The 14,931-nt window shown below is 52.1% G+C and overlaps 1 protein-coding gene across 1 annotated transcript; it reads right to left on the bottom strand.

Moving 5' to 3' along the window:
• Positions 1–2,533: 2,533 nt before the first annotated feature.
• Positions 2,534–14,880, bottom strand: TGME49_211440 (hypothetical protein). Its single transcript, XM_018779540.1, has 11 exons — positions 12,311–14,880; positions 11,148–11,418; positions 9,850–10,077; positions 9,103–9,354; positions 8,200–8,307; positions 7,790–7,868; positions 6,481–7,172; positions 5,983–6,125; positions 5,415–5,539; positions 4,308–4,891; positions 2,534–3,616 (listed from the first exon to the last, which is right to left on the bottom strand). The coding sequence occupies exons 1-11, from the start codon at positions 14,170–14,172 to the stop codon at positions 2,963–2,965; spliced, it is 4,998 nt and encodes a 1,665-aa protein (XP_018637981.1). The 5' UTR covers positions 14,173–14,880; the 3' UTR covers positions 2,534–2,962.
• Between the last annotated feature and the right edge of the window lie 51 nt (positions 14,881–14,931).

Below are 14,931 nucleotides of genomic sequence, written 5' to 3'. Positions count from 1 at the left end.
CACACCCGGCTGCACAAACTGGCTTGCGGCCATTGCCTCTCCCATGAATGCACACTGCGAATGTCACAGACTAGAGAAAAGCAGAATACGACAAGCAGCGTATTCCAGAGCTCGAGACTCGTCTCAGGAAAGAGAGAAACATGCGAAGGGAAAACGAAAGCCATTATGTTATTTCGTCGACGGCATTTTCATATGATTCTTCCCTCGCCTGGTCGTACGTCGAAAACCTCTTCATTGGGGAAGACAGCAGCATGCGCGGTGCCAGTGCCTTCATCAAAACGATTCAATCCTATTACTGCAGATGCGTTCATGATTATTGCTGGTTTGACTAGAAGGTGAGAGTGGAAATATGCTTTGAGGGCGAACACGTGTTCTAGAGACGTTGACTGAAAAAAGCCACCGGCTGCTCCCTGAGGGTATCCCCGTGCAGCAGCTCGGAATATGAATTTGAACAAGCGTCACAGCGATTAAGCCTTGTTGTTTCTTTGTCTAGCAACCAATAACGAGACAGCTGAAAAGTCTGCATGCTGAGACGATTGGTGACAAATTTTTCGGTCCCACAGCGTCCCGATTTTTCACGGACACACCAAACAGAGAGCTGCTGCCATCGGCCGCCCCATACAAAGAAGACTGCACGTATACGCCACCGACCCCACTTTCCATAGGAGTTCGACGGATATAGAGAACTCCTACAGTGGAGTTGGGAGACACGAAGAGTTATCCTTCTCCGGCTGCCTCCAGAAAGGATTTCCGCCTCTGCACCGCAGGCAAGAAATGACATGTTAGCATTCCGACAGTTGTTTGACCGTATCGCTGAATCAAACAGAACTTTGGAAATCATCCGTGACACCAGTCAGAAGTCAAACCACGTAGTACCCCACATTCGTGGAACAAAGTTTAAAGGGAAAAGTAGAGACTTGTGGTTTCAAGGATTGATATTTTTTCTACGCGGACCGAAACAGTAAAACAACAGTAAACACCACAACAGTTTCCAGATATTATGTAAGAGGAAGTGCACCGGGTTAGCTAAACTTGAGCAAGACCGTCAGCGACCAAGAGGTTTTTTTCCTAGCGTGACTCGTCGAGTGTTTGCTTTTATTGTTTATCGAGAAAAGCCAACACACAATAACGAGGACAAGCATATGGCAACGGCACTTTCCACGGAAGTGATCAGATCTGTTCTGATCGAATGGCACAAGTCCCGTAATACCCTCATCCTAAGTGTGGCTATGGCAGAGCCACTTGCCCACGTGAGCAACAAGACACGACAAATGATTGTCAGTTTCACTCCACACACAGAAAACTAGAAGCGGGGGCGCGTTGACGTGACTGCCAGATTTTTTCCGGCAAGCCCAAAACAAGCAATAGCATCTACGGAGGTTTGATTCGTCAGAGCTAGAACAATGAGGATAGTCGTTCACGGACATTTTGCTAACGTTAGAGAGGCAATTTCCCCCGGGAAAACCTAGGCCTCGGTGCAACAGCTTGGAGGCTTTAGTACATGTGGGATATGCTGTACATAACCATAAAGTATCCGTGATTGTATGTCTGCTACAGTCACGATATGAGAGACAAAGCTTGTTGTTTTTCGAATTAATGGTTCCTACTCACAAGACACTGAAACGCTTGTCTCTTCCAAATTTGCATTTAGCGGTGGGTTCAACAGTGAGACACATGTGACCTGTGGTGCCGCCGATCAGATATGGGCAACAACCGCGTTTTGCAAGTCTCTAAATTGGCATGCTGTATTCATAAATATGCAAATCTAAACATAGGGGTATGTATAACTGCACGCTTGTTTTAACACGTTTCGGCGGCAAAAGCTCTGACCGGTTGTTTGACATCTATTGAGTGGATATCGACATGGTCGTGCGTCGAGTGTTGAATCCGAATTGGACGATTGCAATTTCTTGCCCGTAGGTCTCTAGCTTCGCGTTCGTGTGATTGCAGGTGGGACTTTGTTCGTTCTGTATAGCAACGCATATAATATCTGTTTAACAGAAACTGCATGCAATTCCAATGTAGCTTTTCAAAGATTTGTTCATGGTAAAGCACCTCTTCTACGCCAAAAACCCACCAGCCCTGTGTACGCGAAAATCGCTTTGGCTGAGAAAGCAACATGCAACATTCACTGAGTAGTTTCCGTTCGGAAAAGACGACCCCACACTCCCTGGAAGGTGGGAAACCCAGGACGAATGAACACTCAGGCGTTCAAAGGTCGAACCTCATACAGTAATCCTAGACTAGTGACGGATGGCACAGAAAAGAACAAAACGCGGATTCTGGATGGAGTGACTCTCAGTGTCGCGTTTCGGTGTACTCTGTCAAACGTTGTCTACTCTTATGTATTCATTTCGAGCATTCTTCGGTGATCAATCTGTGTTTTTAGCCATGGGTCCCGATCGGTCGCTCGCATTCCGGGTGGATCCGTACACATCTTAGCACCCGAACACGACAAAAGACTACACGATTTTGGATCAGCTGGCACAGCTTAGAACACCGACTTCTAGTGAACGAGTTAAACAGGGATATTTCGCTTTGCAATCCAAACTGTCGCGCTTCACCTTTCCAGTGTTTATAGTGTCGTTTGGAGCAGTCTCACCGGGGGGACACGGGCAACAAGTCCAGCGGGGAAAAAACCCGGGGGTTTCCGGCCTCGGCAATTGACGAGAACCACCACACAAAAACGTGATTCAGCCACAAAAACCAAGAGTCCATCAAACCAACGCAGCCCCGTCTGTGAAAAGCGAAATCAACCGCTTGCATGTCGTCCCCGGTTTGGAATTAACTCCATTCCGGCATGTTCCCTTCACTCTGAATTCCACCCCGTTGACCTCGCGCATTCGTGTGCATGTATTTGTCCACTTCTATTCGAGCTGAAACACCCCTCTCGCCAGTTTCCGTCCTTTAACATAACCTCGCCCCGCAAAAAAATAAGAAAGCGCCTTTGTCAGTTCAAGCCTTAGCCGAAATCATCTTCGTCCTCCTCCTCGACGTCTCCGACGTCTTTGTCATCGATGTCAGTGCCGATGTCGAGTCCATCTTTCAGGCCTTTCATCCGCAGCATTTCGTCTGCTCGATACGGGGTATTGAAAACCAGAGTGTAGCCTTGATCCAGGTAACTCTGCATGCTCTGGCCCTTCTTCAGATGCGGGTGTGCCGGTCTTCCTTGTTCGGACTCCTCGCCTGTCACCGCTCCGAAGCTGCCGTTTTCACCGCCTCGCGCGCTAGGGTGCACCTCCAGGCTTTCGCTTTCTGCTGACCAGAGAGATGCACCTGTTCGGCTTTTCTGCTTCTCGCGCTCGGCCAACTCGTCTTCGAGCACTTCTGTAGTCAGCTGTCGCGCCGCCTCCGCTGCGCCGGTCTGTCGCATTTTTGAGGCTTCAATCAAAGCTCGTTGTCTCTGCAAGATCCTCTCTTCGCGTTCGGCTTGCTTAAACGCCTGCCGGCTCCGATCGGCTTCGCCTTCCGCTTCCGCCGGCTGTTCCATCTCATCCAACTCGTCGAGACCCCCCAGAGCTTTGTCCATCTCCGCTTCGTCTACTTCTCCTTCCTCGCGGTTCTTCTGCCGAGCGGCTTGCTGCTTTACTGCGAACTTGCGATACTCCAGCTCTTGCTGGAGGAGAGAGAAAACACACGAAAAGCAGACAAGGATGGACGGAGACACACCGTGATTGAAATGTATATACCAGAACATGTACATGCTATATATATATATATATATATATATTTATATATATACGCAGCCCGCCATCAAAGGCAGAATCATTAATCTGGATACGTAGACCGAACTCGAACGTATGACGACTATGCAGGAAACTCGATGGGTGGCACTGACGCCAGGGAAGTCACACAGTCCACGCAGAGGACAACGGGTGGACAAACCGACCCAATCCGAGTCGGGATGGAATCGAGCGAGATCTCCAGACACCCTTTTTCTTTCGCTTCTGTCGCCGTGTCAACATGTGACCCCTTGCTCTTTCTCCTTTTGTCCTCCAGTGTTCTGTTCCTCTTCCCTTTGGGATTCTATCTTGGGTCCCTTTCATTCTGTCTCTCCCTCCACACTTCTCATTCTTTGTCTCGTCGCTCTTCCCCGATTTCAACTTTCTCCCGTTCTTCTCTTCTCCTCTCTCTGTTTCTGTCTGTTCTCTCTTCCCTGCCTCTCGCTCGCTTGCTTCTTTCTCGTCTCGTTCCGTCCGCCGTCCTCTAGCCTCGTCTCCTGTCCGTCGGTTTCTTCGCTTTTTTTTGTCTTCTATCTCTTGTTTGCTTCTCTCCCTGCTTCGGCCTGCCCTTCTCTCCTGTCTTACCAGCAGAGCGAGAACGGTGCGTGTCGCCTTCTCGCTGTGTCGCTGAGGCAGCCCCGCTTCTCGGGCTTCAGCGCTGTACCCCGCGTTCACTTTTTCTTCGTGCTGTGTCCGAGCCATCGCTGCATGCATGGCAATCTTGGCAACGCGTCGTTCTTCTTCCTGGCTCTCTGCGTCGCCTTCCCCACTCTTCTTCCAGCCAACAGATCTGCCTCTCGACGCGAGAAACGCTGCGGCCTGTGCCGCCGCGTTCGCCTTCGCCTTGGACGACGAAGAGAAAGAAGAAGAGGGAGCAGACGGAGGTTTCTCTCGCGCGTGAAACATGCTGAGGACAGCCCCCAAGTGCTTGGCTCGCGCCTCTGCCGCGGCCGCCTTCTCAGCAATAAGCATTTCATTGGTGAATTGCTCCGGAGACACCTTGTCGTCTGCAGAAAGAGTCGACAAGGCCCTGGAGTCGACAGGCCGGCGCTGCAGGTGGGGATCTACGCGCAGCAGTTGCTGCTTAAGCTCCTCTTTCTTCTGAGTCAAGTCCGCTAAAAAGGTCTTCCAGTTTTGTTGAAACTCCTTTTTCTTCTCCTCCTTCGCCTCTGCAAGGCAAACGAAGGAATGGCGAAGAAAAGCGACGAGGTCGCGAGAGAAAGGAAAGCAGAAGTGAACAAAAATGCATGGAAAGGTGAGAGAGGTGAGTTGCGCTGTGTGTGTGTGTGGTGGGCCAGAGCGAGGAAGACTGTCGAAAGATACAAGGGGAGCCAGGCTACTTACAAGAAGCGAAACCCAGAAAGCGAGAGGACAGGGGAAAAGGGAATGAAGAAAAAACAGCTCCCAAAAGGCGAGGCAAATCAACTGAAGGCGCTTCGGACACCGCCGCTTTGTCGCGATGCACAGACGAAAACGAACCAGTGCCGTGTCGATGAAGCCAGAGACCGAGAAAGAGGCAAACGCGACAAGCGCCTGTGCTTTTTGTGCAGAGGAGGCACACGGGAAGGTGGAAAAAGAGAACGCGGAAAGAAAGAAAAGGACACCTAGCAGAGAATCAACTGCCAATCAGCAAAGTAAAACGAGAAGAAAACGAGGAAAGAACAGCTCAAACGCGAAAGCGAGAAAACGAACCTTTCAGAGCCTGTTCCTCAGCTAGCTCGCGAGGCGTCGGCGGGGTCGCCATCATGGCCCGCGCCGCGGCTTCTTCCTCGGGCGTCTGCGACTTTCTCTCGAGGTCTCTGTAAAGACTCCCCACGCTGGAGAGAAAGGAGGAAACGGAGAAAAAACGCAGAGCGAAAGAGCATCCAAAATAGGGGGAGACGAGGTGTCCTCTTTCTCGGGGGATGAGAAGCCAAGCTGGAGCTGTCCAGCAAAGATCCGCACAACCCCGGCAGCACAAATAGCAAAAGGCCGATACGAGAACAAGCGGGGAAGAGGCGAACGAGGAGGCGGAGAACCAGAGGAGAGTGAAGGAGAGAGCGGAAAAAACGGCGACGACAGGCAAGCGAAAGACGACGGGGCAAGAAGATACCACTGGAATGAAAAAGGAAATGGTTCAAAGAAAAGGAAGTTCACACCTCTCAGCGGCAAACGTTGGAGGAGGAAAAACGCAGTGTTGTGAGGAACCATTTGAAAGAGTCACTCGGAATTGGAAACGCGAGGAAAGAAGCAACGGGAAATGGCGGCGAATACAACGAACCTTTCGGCAAAGAAGTTGGAGGCCTGAACAATCGTGTCCTCAAGAGGCGGACGGAACAGCTCATCAGTCTCGCGAGTAAATGTGACTTCCAAGAGGCGACCTGCGCCGCAAAGGAAAACGTCCTTCGTCACCTCCAACAGGCGCTGAAGAAACCACAGCGACGTGAAACAAAGCATGAAGTCGAACCTCGAATCTCGACACCCTGCCCTCACAGGCAAAAAAAATGCACCACATCTCGGCACCCATCCATGCAAAGACATATATGCATCTACATGTCTGTGCATATGCATGCAGATAGGTATCTCTGTATGCATGGATGCAACTATGCATCTATGTATGGATTTATCTATGTACGTATGCATACAAGTCTCCATACACGGATACATGTACATGTGCGACTCCCTTGCAAGCGCATTTGCACACATGTTCAAGAGAGGCTAGAGAAGTCTCCACACACCGACCGAGTTGACATTGTTTTTCGAGCATCTGCAGTCCGACCTTGAGTTCTGCGTTTCCATCTGTGGCGCCGTCAGAGTCTTCGATTGCTTTCTTTCGGTTCGCCGCTTCTTCCTCGAGAACTTCCTCGCACTCCCGAATTTCGATGGCGACAATCCGCGCGGCTTGTCGAGGCGTGAGCGCCACCAGTTGCCAGCCCTCTGGGAGGCCGAGAGGAAGAAGCGAGGAAGGCTCAGCTGTTTCGGACGTTGTCAGAGACTTCTGTTTCTCGATCGCAGCCTGCAGTGACATCTCGTACGGCCTTGCATCCTTTGAGGCTCCTCCAGGCGACTTTGTTTCTCCTGCTTTCTTCTCGTTTCCACTGTCTTTCCCCGTTCGTTCTTCCCGCGCCTGCATGTCCTCCGTTGCCTCGCTGGACCGGAGCTCCGCATCTTCAGCGGGCAACGAGAAGAGCGTCTCCTCTTCTCGCTTCTCTGCCTGGTCAGCCTGTCTGTCGCACGCTTGCGCCAGGGCAGCGAGCCACTTGAGTTGCATGCGTTCTTCGTCGGTCTGAAATAACTTTGGGGAGCCGAGAAGCTCCTCGACACGCTTGTCTTCTCCGTCTTCTTCGCCCTCGTGTGGGGGAAACGCGTCCGCTTCCGGCGCGGCAGTCGCCGAGGCCGCGAAGACCGGAAAAAGATTCCGAGCAAAGACCTCCTTCAGAAAGAGCCGCACAAAGGTCCGGTACATCTCCTCTGAAACAGACAAAAGCAAGACGCACGACGAGTCTCCAGCGAAAGCCCCCGAGGCACCAGGGTAAACGACAGGACGCAAGACGCGGCAGGCGCAGGCAGCAGAACGGCAAAGGCTGGAGAGCGCAAGAAAGAAGAGAAAAAAAGGAAAGAAACGCGCGCGAGGCACATAGTCCCAGAAGGCGAGATCGGGGCGCTTCGAATGAGGCCGAAAACAATCGAGAAAAACAACGACACAAACGTTTTTCTATCCCCCGTTCTAGGGGGAAAAAGGGGGGTTCCTCTTGGGGCAATAGACGACGACAGCAAGCACATGAATGGCGAGCGCAGGTCCAGCGGAAACAAACACATGAAAATAAAAAATCATATAAATGTATACACACACATATATATATACATACATATATATAGATATATATATATATTTATGCGTGAACAGACAAGAAGGTGGAGAAGTACGTAGATCTCGGTGTGTGTCTGTGGGCGCAGAGAGAGTTCTGCGACGCGACGTGAAAGCGATCTCAAGAGCTTCATTTCCAGTGAGCAGTTGCCTGTCTGCGACTTGCTCACGAGAAACGTTTTCGAATTCTCTTTCGGATCAAAAACATCCTCGCTCTCACCTTTCCGACTTAAGAGCTCCGCCTCGAGAGACCGGTCGCTGTGGCCGTGAAGAAACACCATCCATGGGGGCCGAAGCATCTTGAAAAAAACGGCACAAACAAACGAAGTCTGGCCTTGTTCATTCTCGTCTGCTCTCCTCTTTCGCGGATTCTTTCTCTGCCTCTCTGCCGGAAGTTCCCATAGAAATATAATACAAGTATGCGTTGCATCTCTCCTTATATCTATCGATATATAAATATATATATATATATGTATATGTAAGTGATATTTTTTAGGAAGGCTGTGTACGTGCCCCGTTCTCCCGTTGTCAGGACGTTCATCGGGGCTTGCAGAGAAACTGACGAGACGGAAGGAAACCGAGAGGTCTGTCTGCAGGTGCAAGTGTGTACATCGCGTTTTTCACTCTCACCGCTCGCAGGCTGAGGTCTTCAACGACACAGTCGGCCAGCAGCAAGACGTTCACGCAGTTGCTGCTATCTTTATTCTCCTCGAGAATCCTTCGGAAAACTCGAGCAACCTAAAAATGGATGTTTAATGAAAGGACAGAACAAAGTACACTAAAGTAACAGCAGCTGGAAAAAAGGATGAATGTAGGAGACACAGGTGAAAGTGAAACGCTTGCGCGAACAAGGCGAGTCTGTAGATCCGCGGCAATCGCGCAAACAGTGTATAGAAAGGAGAGAAGACACCAACCGACAGCGCGCCTTGAAAACCGATGAAGCAGAGACCCTGTGTAAACACGCAGCAATCCACCTCTGTTGACAGGAACACCCCACACTTGCACAAATCCTGAAGCCATTCATATCGTCCTGCATGCAGAGATCCAGATACAGCCTGTCTCAGCTGTTTACAAGAAGACACGGATGTGAGAGCTTGAATACAATTTAATAAGTAAGAAAGCAAAGAAACACATGTCTCAATATCCACATCAACATATATATATATATATATATATATATATATATGAACAATAGACGCATCGCTGTCTCTCGCTGTCTTTCTTTCTCTCTCTCTCTGAATATATATATATATATATATAGATATATACATACAGACACAATTGATATTTCTGTCTTTCGTCCAGTAGAGGTAAATACTTGTGTTTCGTTTTCTATGTATGCCTTTTCACATCTGACTGTTTTGGTATATAGACATAGCAAAATGCAGCTAAAAACGAGTAAACGTCTCTATGAACACACCCACACATAGACCTCTGTGCAAGAGTGAGACGCGTGGATTTCCGAGAGACAGACGGGATGCATGGATCTCGCAAAATCGCGCAAAAAGTCTTTTCACGCGAAACAAAGACTACCTCGATCGGCTCCACGTCAAAGGCATGGCGAAGAAGAAGTTGCGTAAACTGAATGAGGTAGGCCGGGTCGGTCCCCCCGGAGACTTGCAGAAGACTCTCTAGAACGGTGTGGAGCAGGTCCAGCTTCACGGAGTGCGAAAACATCGGAATGCGCTTCGTCACATCCTCGTACAGGGAACGTATTTCTTCAATTAATTCCCTGTTTTCGTTCAGTCGCGGCAGAGGCGTCGGCGCCGCGACAGGGGCAGGAAACTGAAAAGAAATCACATGTTTCTCTGTAAGCCGCGAGACTGCAAATCCCCTCTTCTTCAAGCGAGTTCCCACACATCCACACCGAAGAGGCAAAATGCAGTGCAAAAAGTAAACCTCAATACAGATGCATACAGGTGAATATATATGTATACATATACAGAAGCATATATATGCAAAAATATTTTACATATGTACATATATATATATATATATATATATATATGTAAATATACGTATACGCATATATGTATATTTCTATATACATCGACACCTCAGAATCGGCCTAAAACTGGTTCGACTACAGAATTAAAAGCAGAACGCACTAAATTTAATTGCACATTCGAAGGCCGAATGCTTCTCGGTTTCTGCACTCTGAAACTCAACGAGATCTCAGTGAATAACACCTGTGAAGTTTGTATCTCACCGGAGGATCCTGTTGTCTCCCTGCGGCGTCCCTCGCGGGTGTCTGTACACTCAGGTAGGCCTGCGACTCACCTGCGGGATTTGGAAACGCGTCTCTGCGTTCTGCGAGAGAGCAGGAAGATCCAGATACGCGTTTTCGACTTTGTGACGCTGTTCGAGTCCAAACGCTTCCGGCGCGTCCAGTTCGAATTCTTCATGCAGTTCCTCTGTCTCTCGCCGGAAGGCGTCTGCTTTCTCCTCTGCGTCGAGCGCAGACGGCGCGTAGCGATTCAGCAGCCGGACGGCGTGGAACGCAAAGGTCTTCGGAAAGGTAAACCAAGGGGGGGAAGAGAGCAGACAGAACAAAGGAAAACGAGAATGGGAGAAAGTGACGGGGACTGTTAGACACGAAGCGGCAAAGAAGAAAAGTTCGAGAGGAACAGAAGGCAGCTCTGTGAGGAGGCAACGGAATGCAGGAGAGTACGGCAAAGTGGGAAACCGTGGGGTACAGTGAGAGAAGGACGTCGGGATGAAGAGAGAGAATCGCGCAACGAGAAAACAGGCGCACTGGAGAATGAAGCGCGACCGGCTGCAGGCGCGAGAGGAGAGAAGGGAGACGAACTGAGGCCCAAGAAAGCCAGGACGAGACGCATCAGACAGGAACAAGAAACGTGAGCTACAGACGCAGGGAGACACGCAGAGGAATCGTCAGGCGAACGACGGCTGAAGCGCCGACACTGAAGACAGCGGGGAGGACAGAGAAGAAAACAAGAGAGATAAGGAGCGCATGCTCCTTCACGCGAACGAGGCGGCCGCGGCACCGCGATCGACACTCGTGAACTCCTAAGCGGACAAACCTCCAAACGCCCTCGAACAACCTCTGCCGACAGCAGACACTGATACGCGCCAACGGCCGCTTGCAAGCAGCAGGCAAATGAACTCGAATCGATTGCTTCAGCACCCGACGGCGGCCCGACGGCTTGCTGAACACCTGGACGCGGCGGTGCGCCTCACGCAACTGATCTGTGATTTGAGGATTCAGTCCATCCGTCGTCGAGACGCATTCTTTGGAGCAAACGAAAACTCCGTCTGCAAGGCAGGCAGCGAGCCGTTCCCCGGCGGACACTGGTTTTCGGTCGAAGCCGCCGTTCGACGAACGAGAAGGTCGAGATCCTGTTCGATCTCTCCCCGAATCGTTTCGCCGTCCTAGTCTCTCTCCCCGCAGTTGTCCCAACGCCGGAAGAACGATGCAAGTCCAGCTCCCCAGCGACCAGCGGATACGTTCCAGAATTCCGCAGAGCAGAAACAAGAAGTGAAAAGCAACAAACCGGCAACGTGACGACATGGACGCAACAAACTGCTTACAGGGTTGCAAGCTTCAATTCACCTACTTCTTTGTAGAGCGCCTGAGTGTCGCTAAGCCAGCGCCGGCAGAGCCACGCTCCGCCGCCGAGGAAGGAGACGCCGAGGAGACAGCAGGCGAGAGGAGCGAGAAAGACGCCTCTCAGGCGAGACGAAGAAAAGATAAACCGAGCACGAGAGAACCTCGCGGTCCATGTGCCAGGCAGAAGGCGAGCGAGGTACCGCAGAGCGAGAGAAGAAGGCGAAGGCGCCGAAGCGCGCGGCTCTGCTTCTCGAGAGACATGCGAAGAACGCAGAAGCCTGCGGATGCAGCGGGGACACAGCTAGCTAGGTGGAGAGATGTCCGGATGACGCTGGGAGCAGGAACACAGAAGCCGAAACTTGCCCTTCGACGGATGCACTCACAGAACTTCACGCAGACGTTCCCCCTCTGACCGACTGGTCTGCGGTCCAAGACGACTGAATGCATCAAGTCGCAGAGCCAGAGACAGACAGGAAGTGGACGGCGAACGACGAACTCGAGTGAGAGCAGGGCGACGCGCTAGAACAAGAAGAATGTGACAGGACAGGTCTGAAGCATGCGGACAGGCAAGGATCCACGGCGCCTCGCGACGAGGGATTCGTGTCGTGGAAAGCGGGAGCTCTGAGGTGAAGGAACAATCGAACTCTTGGAGCGCATGCTTCTGGCAGCGACGTCGGACTCGCCACGGTAGACTGGAACAAAGACCCGCGTCTGAACAGTTCATCTATCGCTGTATCTCGTAGACGGAGGGAAACGGGATGAGACCGACAGATAATGAATCGGGGCTGCGGGGAATGGAACAACGGGTGAGACGACTCGTCGCCATCCTGCTAAGCAGTAGGTTTTGCTTCCGGATTCGGCTCCCTCGTTTTACAATCTCTCGGGAGTCGCTGACGTCATGAATTTGAGTTCTCCTGCTTCTATTCAATCAGGTTAGGCGTAGGTGTCTCCTGCCTGCCTCTCGATTCATCGCAGGTTTCTCCTGCCTTATGCGGGCGTTTTGTAAACATTGAGATCTGTTTCTGTTTTCGTCTCTGGAATTCCTTCGTTCCACGTTATTGTCTCTGCTTGGCTTCTCTCGTTTCTTCCTAGAGTTCTTCTCCTCCCGAGGAGATTCCTTCCTCCACGTTTCCTCGTCATTCGTTTGCCCGCCGCTTTCATTCAGCGTACCTTTTGAAGAGCCAGGGCCTCATCCCCTCACCGCCCGAGGGCACCGCAGCGGCCAAGGCTGTCGGGATTGCCGTCCCCCGTCGCTGTCTTCGACCGTTCCGGGGATGGAAGCGCAGAGAAAAAGTTCTCTCACTTCCAGCTTGTTCTCTGCTGTGAATCGCGAAACTCCTCCACTCTGGAGACGCAGAACGAGCCGCGAAAACGGCCGTGTCGCACCTCGACGCACATCGGGGCAGCGCCGTGGTGTACGTACACCCAACCGACTCACTGGCGGACCGCGGGAGACGTCCGCGAGGAGGCAAATGTACACCCGACGGCGCGGGGGCGGTGGCGCGAGACGCCGGCACAGAAGACACAGCTGAAGCAGCGAAAGACGAGAGAGAATCTGGAGGCGAAGGCGAACAAGAAAGAGGGAGCTTCGCGGGGACAGGGGAGAACGAATCAAGCGAGAGAGAAGGATTTGTCAGAGGGCTCGCGACAGCGTCAAACGAAAGAGAAGAGAAATGCGACAGAGACTGACCTGACATCCGTCGAAGAGACACCGAGGGAACGACGCCTTGGCGCGTCTCAGAGGACATCCGCGAAGAACATGAAACAGACAGAAAGGCGGTAGAAAGACACCCAGCAGAAATATGGGGAGACACACGCGAGGCGGAAGAAGAGGAAGAAAAGGAAGAACAGGAAGAAGAGGAGGACACAGACGATCTGGGAGCGGCGCGAACAGGACTGAGAAGGGAAGCCGGTAAACTGGAAGCGGAGGGAAGAGAGACGGAGGGAATCGTCGAGGAAGATGGAAACGACAAAGACGAAAGAGACACGGGAGAGTCGCGAAGAAGAATGGCGTCCGCGTGAAGACGCCCGCCTTCGTCAGGCGCCCCCAGACCGCCAAGATACGTCAGGACAGCCAGCAAGAAGTAGAGACTTCGCGAAAAAAAGACGCCTCTTGAGTTTCTCCTTCCACGAGAAAAACGATGGGACTCTCCGGGCGTTTGCGAGGAGTCTGTACACTTAGCGCAACAACCCAACAAAGTTGAGATGGCAAAAGACACCTTGCGCCTCGTCCTTCCCCTCAGGGACTCGCGTATGGCTCTCTCCTCAAGTTCTACTGAGGAGACAGCAGGTGTGACTGGGGATGAGGCAACCGCTTCAGGCGAGGCAACTCCTCTTCTTCGTGCGTCGCTTCTCCTCAGAGGAGCCAAGAGACTCCGGGGAGAGTCAGCGGAAGATCTGCAGACCGATCGCGGGAGCGGGTGGAGACTTTCTTTCTCCCGAAGACAGCGTTTGTGTCTGCGTCGGTTTTTCTCGTCTCTTCCCGTTTTTCCTCCCCGGACTTTCTGAATCGATCCCCCCAGTCTCCGACGAAGCCGAGAAGCGGTGACGACAAACCGCGACAGAGCAGAAGAGGCACCGAGTTCTCGATTCTCGTCTTCGAAAGCAGAGAAAAGAGAGGAAGGAGAGCAGAGGGGAGAGGCCATCCGCGACAGAAACACAATGAGGACCCAAGAGGGGGAAGACGAGGAGGGGGGCAGCGCAGGGATGGTCGAGAGAAAGGAAGACTCAGAATCAAGCGATGAGTGTGAAGAAGGAGCGTCTCGAGAGCAACTGGGACCTGATGGAGAGAAAGACAGATCCTGAGAACACACCCTCGAGGCATGCGTCACGAAGAGACAAGACGTTTCGACTTCTCCTCGGGTGTCTTTTTCTCTCCCGTTTTCGTGGACTCTTCGCCGTGTTCCCGAGAGTTTTTCTCTTCTTTCCTCTCCAAGGCACTCAGCCTGGCTCTGTGCACCACCGCCGGCGGTGAGAACCTGGCGACGAGCTGCCCTCTTCCAAGGGCGGTCTTCACAGGTGGAAGCGAACATTATCTCCAACGAACAAACGCAGCGGAAGCAAGCGAGACTGCGATTTGAGCAGAGGTCCCGGCCGTTGTCTCCTCTCCGCAGGAAACATGTTGAAGAGGAAGCCAGCGGCGAAGGGAAGATAAAAAAAGCGAAGAAACCGCGGCACAGAAACAACGAGGAAGGAGACCGAAGGGGAGACACGACGAGCGAATTCTGCTGCTCTGCTGACAGCCTCTCTTTCGACGTGAGGTGATTTCCTCTCGACACTAAGGCAACTGCGAGAAGGGAGAAGGAAGGTGCAGCGAGTCCTGAAGAGACAAATCGCGCAGAAGATGAAAGGGAAACGGACGAGTGACTCGCGGACTCCTTTTCCTGTTCTTTGTTTCTCAGAGCTCTTGCGTCGTGACAGCCTCGCGACTGCAGTGAAAAAGCGAGGCAGCGAGAGCAGCCGTGACGTCTCTCGCAAGGAGAGACGACAGAGAGAGAGGGGAAGCAGAGAAAAGAGACGAAAAAAGAGAACTCGGGACAACGCGAGTGTTGTCTCCTCGTCGCGGCTTTCTCTTTGACGAAACCTCTGTGTGAAGTGCAGTCGAAGACATGCGAAGCCTTTCCGCGTCATGTGTGTCTCCTCAGCAGACGCAGAGAGAAAGCACCGCGATCTCCCATGCAGAGGCCCTCTGCCACAAGCCTCTCTGAGGAATCAAAAAATGAAGGCGCCGACCGGATCCGTTCGCCTGTCGCACGAGGATCGCCCAGGCGATCGAGCCGCCCAATTCTCTC

This window comes from Toxoplasma gondii, chromosome IV (assembly GCF_000006565.2).
Source record: "Toxoplasma gondii ME49 chromosome IV, whole genome shotgun sequence".
In the NCBI taxonomy this organism is placed as follows: Eukaryota; Apicomplexa; class Conoidasida; order Eucoccidiorida; family Sarcocystidae; genus Toxoplasma; species Toxoplasma gondii.
The sequence above is the reverse complement of the archived record's forward strand: the minus strand, read 5'-3'. Positions and strand labels throughout refer to the sequence as shown.

What these genes read in the sequence shown, in the direction of transcription:
- TGME49_211440 (XM_018779540.1), bottom strand. Translation starts at nt 14,172, where the DNA reads ATGTTCGCTTCCACCTGTGAAGACCGCCCTTGGAAGAGGGCAGCTCGT. An exon ending in AGGCCCTGGCTCTTCAAAAG is followed by an intron (nt 11,419 to 12,310) that starts GTACGCTGAATG and finishes CTGCATCCGCAG; the next exon opens with GCTTCTGCGTTCTTCGCATG. An exon ending in CTCAGGCGCTCTACAAAGAA is followed by an intron (nt 10,078 to 11,147) that starts GTAGGTGAATTG and finishes ACCTTTCCGAAG; the next exon opens with ACCTTTGCGTTCCACGCCGT.